A 9,855-nucleotide genomic window follows, 5' to 3' on the forward strand; every position below is an offset into this window, starting at 1 on the left:
TAACTCTTCACGCAATGCAATCTGAATACATTCATTTGAACAGTTTAAGCCACTTTACTCATTCCACAGTTTTGAGACATACAATTCTTTTACATACATAACTCCCTAGACTTTACAAAGTCATGCTACTAAAATACTTGTAATGATACATTTAATTCATCGCACTTTATTATTTATTATGAGGTCATTGTTTGCAGTTATGGTTCATCATCCATTATTTTATTCACATTCAATAATCATCAAGTATTTCTGAGGTCAGGGTAATCTGGTTTAATAATCCTGCACATTGTTCAACATCTGCTTCAACACATTCATTCACTTCCACGCTTTCAGGTGATCTTAATTCAAGAGTAGGTTGCAAAGTAATTGGTTTAACATTACGATTCAATTCCTGGTCAGTTTCTTTCCTAATTTGTCTAATCATATTTTCTAGATCAGAGAGATTACCTTGATAGCTAGCGCTGAATCTAGCCTTTCTGCGTTTTCGCCTTGTAAGACGTATTGGTTTTGTGCTACCGCTCTGTGGTCCATACGGTCGGTGTCCTGGCGACACGTCAGGGTGCATCTTATCAGCAAACAATCACACGTTTCATCTGCGTAACTCTCGCCAAAATGCATCATATAGTTTTTTGTGAATGTACCCAAGTCAAACTTTCATATAAATGCATAAGTACGTCCAAAGCGCCACTTTTAAGCTTGTACTACTAGTAAACTATGTGTACACGAACAATGTTCTTAATGCCGAAGTAAACGAGCGTGAATCAACCTATTCCAGACGGAGTACTGTGTAGGGAGAAGAAATCGACCGGAAGTACGTAGGCAGGCCGAGGCCAGGCTATCTGAATTTCCCCTTGGGGATCAATAAAGTATCTATCTATCTATCTATCTATCTATCTATCTATCTATCTATCTATCTCAGTGTTTCCCCTACAATGTATTCATCAGCGGCGCAGCGCCGCTCCTGGAAATCAAGCGCCACTGCAACAAAAAGTTGCCTAATTAAAAACAAAAAAAATAGACGCAAGTGAACTTCAGGAACAGCTGCCGTTCGTTCAGGTTTCATGTCAACAAATAATAGTAGGCTAACGTTGAAGGCGCAGTCAGGATTCCACAGGAGATCACGCTTGTTTGTGTTTACGTTTAAGTTTATTAGCAGATGCAATTTTGTGCAAAAAAACGTAGCCTACATTATGTTAACCAAGGAACCAAATTAAACACGCCAGCGAGATAGCTCGCCCCTATCTTCAGTAGCCTATTCCCAGATAAATTCCACGCATTGTTTCGTTTTTGTTTGTGATACAGGCAATGCTTTCAAGCCGTGTTGCTAACATACCTAGGCTGTGAAACTAAGGTCTAGCTAGCCTATTGGTGGTTTTAATTGAATTTGAGTAATAGGATACGCAACCATTTACATAGTTTGTAATTCCTGTAGAGCTCACAAAAATTATAGATATGATACAAGACACTTATCTGCTATAATCCAAGATAGATTTTCTTCGAGTTTTTGAGCATTTATTTTACCAAATGACATGGGAAACATAATTAATTTCATCCACATATTCTTATGCACCATGCACAACAACGCTACTAAGTTAGCTTAAAACCGTGAGAATCAAGCAAGCCGTCACGGCATTAAAGTGACAGGCACTCAATTCGACTTGCACAGCACCAATACAGTGTAATGACATGAAAGAGAAGTCTATAGTTTACACAGTGCTGTGCAAAAGTTAAGACACCCATGCTGAAATTGACTAAAGGGAGGAATAAAAAACATATTTTACCTTTTGTCTTAATTAAAAAAGAATAGGACATCAATCATGTATCGTAAATAAATACATGTTATTATATAAATAAATGTCTTAACTTATGCACAGCACTGTATATTCTAAATAGTAATAGTTTGTACAGTGGCCTACAGTGTACAGTTGTACAGTGGCTAATTACTAATAATGTAAATGAAAAAGGTGAAAGAAAAACATGAATAATCCTGTTCAAGTACTGCAATAATCAACCTTGTGTTGATGGTTATGTCATAATTTGTAACTCAATCTGTCCATTTCTTTCTTTCATTTTTTTAAAAAAATCTCTTTTTTTTTGGGGGGGTGGCTTCCTACGATCAACAGCACCGCTGCTGGAAAAAATTCTAGGGCATACTACATATGTTGGAGACTAGTGCACTGCTAGATAGATAGATAGATACAGTGTTTCCTGTATCAAATGTGAGTGCACCTTCCAACACAGCACTTCCCCATCAAAAAGTATCCAACAATGGGCAAGTGTTATCTGAGGGCAAACAAGTTAATAATAAACATTATTATACAGCTCTTTACAATGCTAGTAGAACACTCCATTGACAATATCTAGAATACGGTCAGAAAAATCTACCGAGAAGTTTGACATTTGACATACTCAACATTTGAGTATGGAAAAAGTATGGAATTTTGAAATGGAAAATGTGTAGGAACCCTGCTCATGGGATGAGTAGTTCCTTTATTTGGAAATTAAAATATGTACACAGTCTTGTACCTTTTGAATTTTTTTAGTTTTTCTGTTTTTTTGCATGAAATGTTGTATCATTACAAGTCACGTCGTAGCTGGTCAGCAGGGTGTAAAACTCTTTATATACAGATATTATATATTATATATACAGTATCCTACAGACTTATTGGCACCTCTGCTAAAGTTGACCAAAAAATATAATCTGTTGGTGATTTATTGTAATCTCACAATGAAAAAATAGGGAAAAAAAAACCAACCTTGAAGGGAAGCAAATTTATTTTGAGAAAAAATAAAATCTCATAAAGAAATAAATATTTTTAACTAAAACACGTTGCTCACAATTATTGGCACCCCTGAACAATCTTATAAACAGAAGCATTTTCCTATATCATTTCAATTTATTTAAATTAATCAGAAGTAGTTCATGACTTTTTTTTTTCATGGTATCAAAATAAAGTCACACAGAGGCTTTTTTCAACATTGGAAAGACAAGAGAATACACTAAATTTAAATAAAAAGAAAGTGTGTTGACATTTGTAAGTCAGAGGATGTCTATGACAACTATAGGTACTTTGTTTAAAATGCCTATTTACAGTTAAAACAATTATTAAAATGTTCTAATCATCTGGAAATGTGACAAAGACCCATGGTTATCTTGCCCCCACGTACAGTATTGAGGATGGTAAGATAGGCAAAAAATTCCATAAGAACCACTGTTGGAGAGTTACAGACAAAGGTATCATCTTGGGATCACCAAGTCCCCCAAAAAATCTTCAAAAGATTACCTCACTGCTAATAGATTATTTAGAGGGCATGCCAGGTAAAAGCCTGTCCAGTTATTTAATTACCAATGTAAACGGCAGGAGTTACAGTACTGAATGGTCCAGTGACTTTGTCTGGAAGTGTGGTCTATTGTCAGATGAAATGAAAATCAAGCTCTTTGGCTACAAACCCTTTAGGTAGGTTTGCAGGGTTCCAACGGGGTCTTAAAAAGTCTTACAAGCATTGAATTTATGAATTTGGAAAAAATACCTTAAAAAGACTTGATATAGTCTTGAATTTTGATATCTGGGTCTTACAATTTGTGCAGTATGTAACTTCTCCGTATCGCATTCTCCTCAAAAGTTTAATTTGTCAGCCACTATTATTTTGATTAAATAACATAGCCTAAATAAAGAATGGCGGAACCAATAATTGAGGGCGCAATGCTGCCCCGGGTCCGAACACGTCACGTGCTAAAGCACTACAACACAGACCACAAGCAACAAGCCAAGCAGAAGCGCGAAAAATCAAAGAAAATCTAAGCAGAACACAAGCAGGGATGCAAACAGCGCGCTTTTCGGTGCCTCCCGCTTGGGCCTATGGGCCTAGCCTACTGGTTATGTCCGGTGCTCTCATCTGATAATATTTGATCATGTAGCAAAGGAGCAGTACCGAACTAGTCATAGACATAGTAACCGACAATGTTTAGGCTCGGCTATCTAATGTTATGTGGGAATTGCAAGAAAACGAGTGAAAACAAGTCCTTACTTTAACCACGCAATTGCTTGTGTCGTTTGTTAAAAAGGTAGGAAAACTGAATCAAAGATGGCTGCCCATCAACAAAAACAGCATGGAATTAAAACGTAATTTAAAGTCCCAGACATTTAAAGGGACAGCGATCACTCAAGACATACTGTAGGCCTACACCACAACTGAGTGATGAACGTGAAATGCTTTGAGCCTACAAAACACTGCATTTAAATGACAACTCTGCATAGAACCAGGCTAATCTAGCTAATGGTGAATTAAGTATATAGCATTCACATTTAAAGCATTCAAATTCAATATCCTAATGGAAATTTGATCAGTCATTTAAATTGTTCTCATAAAAGGAACAGCAGGCCTACATAATATTCCATATAGGCTAGTTTCCTTTCACAGTTACAGAAAACTTCTACTGCAACATATGAATTTAAACCAGTGTTTCTCAAACTTTTTCAGACCAAGGACCACTTAACCCTATAAAAATCACAGACCACCTAACATTAAACCTACTTCAACATTACACAACAGGCCTATTCACTATGAAGGTATATTGGGTGCAAAAGTGGCGAGCACATTTAACTGCAGATTTTGCATGTGCACACTAAAGTCGTAAATGTGTAACAGTAAAGTTGAAGTTGTACATATTTTTTTATATCTTGTTAACACAAAATAGGGGCTATGGGTTCACAAATCCTTTTTACAGGTACACAAATCCTATCCTGTGAGTCACAACTTTCAAGAGTCATGCACTCGACACTTTTGCTCCAAACGTTGCAGCGCAGTTGGTGCGAAACACATTTGCACATCCGTGTTTCATAATCTGAGAACATGCACAACATTCGTACATTTGTAAACCCAAATGTGAACTAATGCATCCGAAGTTGTGCATCTGTGAAATAATTTCTCATTAATAAAATTCTACAGATCGCTTTGATTTTCTTGCACGACTACAAGTCAATTGATACAAGTGCTCGAATCTGCTTCTACGAGTGACGAGTGACTTTTGCTCCTGGCTAGGTGATATAATAGGAGCAAAAAGATTTGTATGTGTGCACGTCGAGCGAATCGATCGAGAAAACAAGGCGGCCGGATCTGGATCCAGGATCGCGCTCAGACTACCATTGCCTGCTCATAAAGTAAGTAACCTCAGCATGTTTACAAATGCACGAATGTTGTGCATGTTCTCAGATTATGAAACACGGATGTGCAAATGTGTTTCGCACCAACTGCGCTGCAACGTTTGGAGCAAAAGTGTCAAGTGCATGACTCTTGAAAGTTGTGACTCACAGGATAGGATTTGTGTACCTGTAAAAAGGATTTGTGAACCCGTAGCCCCTATTTTGTGTTAACAAGATATAAAAAAATATGTACAACTTCAACTTTACTGTTACACATTTACGACTTTAGTGTGCACATGCAAAATCTGCAGTTAAATGTGCTCGCCACTTTTGCATCCAATATACCTTCATAATTCACTGAACCACCTTGCTTATTGTCTTTGTACCTTGCTTATTGTGTCAGAGGATTCATATGATTTAAACTGGCGTAGCTTATATAGGCAGTGTTGCAGAACTGTTTGGATTTACATACAAGTTGGTTAAATATTGCAAACAACTCATCTATATTATATTTTACCAGGTCTGCTTGCGGACCACTTGGGATGGCTTGCGGACCACACTTTGAGAAACACCGGTTTAAACCATGTTAAATATGAAAGCATCTAGCTAGTGACAGGAGATTTTAGGGGGGTGGGGGAAGAACAAACTCAGTGTAACCTACCTGATTCCACAGTCAATGTTCAGTATTTGGCCTATAATATTTAGCATTTTGAATCCATGAAAATTAACTAAAACCTATCATTTCGTATCGACAACAGACCCCAGTAATGCATCGAATCGCTACAAACGTGTTACTCTCTTTTTTCACCACACATGTGTTTGCATCCCTGCACAAGAAAGTTTGACTAAAGCCGTTGTTTTTTAACGTTTTTTTACATTACCTAGCTACCCATTTCATGCTGGGGTTATGGGGAAATGTAAATTTAACGAAGTGTGGCGAGATAAACAAGCATTTTGTCACTGGTTAAAACCGTTGGACAACAATGTATTCAAGGCTTTTTGCACAGTATGCAAAAAAAGATTCAGCTTGGTACCATGGGCGTGAAGGCGTTAGAGTCCAATGTTAAAAAACAACTTTTTTGTGGTCTGCTGAAATTCTTTGATTTTTCACACCTCTGTTTGGCTTGTTGTCTGTGGTCTGTGTCTGTGCTGTGGTGTGGTGTTGTAGCATAAATACTCACTACTATGCTGCAATGTTACATCATTCTTCCATAATGCTTTACACAGTCAACATTTTCACATTTGTTTGTGAAATAAATGAACAAATTAAAAAAATAGTTTTTCTTTGCTGGTAGGTCTGTGAAATAGGCCGTGAAATAGGTATTAAGTTTTTATATAAATGGTCTTAAAAAGCTCTTGAATTTGACTTGAAGAAACCTTTAGCAACCCTGTGTTTGGCATACATAGAAGAATGGCTACACTGAAAAGAACCCCATGCCTAATGAGAATTATGGTGGAGGGGCTGTGCTATTGTGGGGCTGTTTTTATTCCCAAAGGCCTTGGGAACCTAATTAAGGTGCATGGTTTCATGAACACCAAGAAAAACCTGAACATTTTCAAAGAAAATCTGTCAATCTCTTTTGCCAGTCGGCACCATCTTGAAATTAAGTCCCTACAACACAGTGTTTTTGACGGAAGTAGCTACTTTGATGGGCTACTTTGAGTCTTGTAAATGGCTCAAATTCTTAATCTTTTTACCATGAGAAATGCCCTATCGCTACCAGTGTTAGCATTTTTTTTGGAAGCATCGGCTATAAACAGGCTAGTTTAGAATGCATTGGATTAGCGTTTTTTTGCTCCCCAACGAACGTTCAAACTCGTTATCATGCTAAGCATATCAAAAATCCATTTTACACCGGATTTCCCCTTTAAATGAACTGTTACGTTGCATCGGAGCTGTGAAATACAGACGTTCAGAACATAGATAGATAGATAGATAGATAGATACTTTATAGGATCCCCAACGGGAAATTCTACTTGAATTCTACTATCTATCTATGAAAAGAGGTGGCTTTTAACTAGTTACATGGCAGTAGGCTAAGTTAAATAGTGATGTTTCAAAGCTAAGATTTTATCAGAATCCTGGGATATACCCGCTTGACAATGGGAGAGATTGAACTAACGACTGGGCTTTGACCATAGCAACCATCCATTTAGAACTAGTAACGGCAATTTGTCCTTCAAGTTGAGAAATTAGTTGATATGTGGCAGAAAGAAGTAGTTCTACAGTACAAACATTTAGCAATTAAAATGCTTCAATTATAACAGCAAATTAACAAAACACAAGTAGCAACAGTGGGATAATGGACTCCATGGCGTTCGGTTCACAGAAAGAAATGCACTTATGCGACCGTTTTACCACCTCGAATGTTTCTCTCTGAACCGAATGCCGTGGAGTCCATTATCCCTTACTTGATATATGATATAGTCACAAAGATTTCCCAATTGATTTCAGTGGGACATTTTTAGCCTAGCCTAACCCATCTAAAACAAAAACAATAAAAGAAGACCTATAAATTGTAGAAGACCTATGCATGTTCGGTTGGGTAAAATTGAATGGATAGACATGGTTCTCTTTTTTATTTTAAGTGTCTTACTTTACCCAGAATTTATTGCACCATAGTCCTATTTAAAACAACTAAACTGCTTTGTGCAATGGTTTAGTTTAGATGTCTATGGGAAGTCTGACTATCTAATATATATAGGCCATAGTCAAAGTATTTTTCTGTAAAACCGGACCCTGGTCTCTGTGGGCACTTACAGTAGACCTGAATGTGGTGTGGATGGTGTCGCTTGCACCACAGCACCCTCCACTGCACTTAGATTTGTATTGGACAAACTGGTGACCTAAAGCTTTCAAATGTACTGTTTTATTGTTGTGTTGTAATGGATACTTCTCTCATTTGTCTTAATATTTCATCAGTAGTTAATTCAACAAGTTTTTAATGCTTCACAAGAACAAAATTGAAAAAGTATTGAAAACCTTGGCTGTGCAGAAACTATAGATCAGTAGTATAATTGAATCCTGTTTTATGAGACAATCCTTCAAATGAATATTGTCTATTTTTTTAAACAGGTCACATTTCTGTGAGGAGATAGTTTGCTGTCGTGGAGACCATGTTCGGTTGGCAGTGCGAGTGCGAGTGTTTGTCTATCCTGAGTCAGCCTGTGCTACTTGGGTCATGTTTGCCTGCAAGTACCACTCTATTCTGTGATGTGACCAGATGTGAAATATTCAACATAGACAAATCTGTTGTAAAGGTTCATCATCAGTTAATCATGTGTGTGTATTGTTTCTGTTTGGCTGTATTTTGATAAATAAATGTACACATAAATGGTTCTTTTTGTGAGTGATTTATCACAGATGTTAAATGAATGGATTCTGCTTTTTCATGATTGCTGTGTCTTCTGATAACTCATTGCTAATACTTAACATCTACTCAGGTTGACTTGAGTAGCTAACTAACTTGACAACAATGAATATACTATGCTATAGGGGAGAGCAGCAAGTTGCAAAACACTGCTGGTGTTTTTCAAAACTAGAGGCACAAACTAAAGGCTACATTGTGCAGAATAGAACAAAACATATTTAATTTTAGGTTTTTTATCTTTAGGTAACCTTATCTTTTGGATTTCCGCAAGTTTTCTACTTCCCATGTAGCCTGGTCCTTACCGCCTGTGACTACGTTTCTCTTCGTCATACAGTCTGGAACAAAGTAATAATAATCTGTCTCCATAATGGGCGGATGCTTATTTTGAGGTTTAAAATCATTGGAGTTCCCTTAACCAATCAGCAACGTTTGGTAATGACGTGTGCTGTGCGCCGGAGTTCAGGCTTTTACGCTTCCCACTTCCGCTTCAGGCTCTTCTGCTGAGAGGGAGTTAAGTAAATTATGTACTTATTTCTGGAATTGACGTCACTTCCTGGACTCGTCTGAGGCTGGTCTAATGGGTCATTCGTCTCTATAAGACTTAACTCCTACGGATGCTTATTTTGAGGTTTAAAATCATTGGAGTTCCCTTAACCAATCAGCAACGTTTGGTAATGACGTGTGCTGTGCGCCGGAGTTCAGGCTTTTACGCTTCCCACTTCCGCTTCAGGCTCTTCTGCTGAGAGGGAGTTAAGTAAATTATGTACTTATTTCTGGAATTGACGTCACTTCCTGGACTCGTCTGAGGCTGGTCTAATAGACTTCTCCAGAATATATCCCGCCTCCTAACTTCCGTATCCATCCAACTTCCGGGCGTGGATTGTCTATGGCAGGGGTCTCAAACTCAAATGAGCTGGGGGCCAATTCTGCCAACGTCATCTGATTGGAGGGCCGGCTATTTCTGAAAATGCAATGTTCTTTTTTCAAATACCACACAAAACTGCAAACAGAAAGTGCAAGTGTTTTTATCTAGTTTTAGACACCTTTGCTAGCAACCTTAGCTTAAAATAAATATTAATACAAATTATAAAACAAATGAAAAACATAAAAACAGGTATGTGTGTGTTTCACACCAAATAAAAAATTTTTCCTCTCATAACTTTTTTAAACCTGGCAAACTAGGCGTCAGGGTTAAGAAAGCAACACCATTGGATTTTTATATCAAAATTTCAAAAGGCCATGGCTTGAAAGTGGTCAGAGATAAAGTCCTACTGTAAATGTAAAAATCTTTGAGTAAAACAAAAGTTTATGAAGGGGGTAAATTTACCCATCTAATTTGC

At 37.4% G+C, this 9,855-nt stretch overlaps 1 protein-coding gene across 2 annotated transcripts in view; it reads left to right on the top strand.

Annotated features, from left to right (window-relative positions):
* Positions 1-8,713, top strand: part of cep76 (centrosomal protein 76) — a 47,960-nt gene extending 39,247 nt beyond the window's left edge. The window contains exon 12 of one of the 2 annotated variants that reach the window (XM_076281215.1): positions 8,221-8,713. In XM_076281215.1, coding sequence (XP_076137330.1) covers positions 8,221-8,359 — 139 coding nt within the window. In that variant the 3' untranslated portion in view covers positions 8,360-8,713. Of the gene's footprint in view, positions 1-5,043; positions 5,154-8,220 lie in introns of those variants that run through there. The other variant, XM_076281216.1, reaches the window with a different exon arrangement.
* The last annotated feature ends 1,142 nt before the right edge of the window (positions 8,714-9,855 follow it).

The sequence above is a fragment of the Alosa pseudoharengus genome, unplaced genomic scaffold (assembly GCF_046254945.1).
Source record: "Alosa pseudoharengus isolate Yale_2024_CS ecotype anadromous, Long Island Sound unplaced genomic scaffold, YU_APseudo_1.1 YU_APseudo_1.1_scf_12, whole genome shotgun sequence".
Classification (NCBI taxonomy): Eukaryota; Metazoa; Chordata; class Actinopteri; order Clupeiformes; family Clupeidae; genus Alosa; species Alosa pseudoharengus.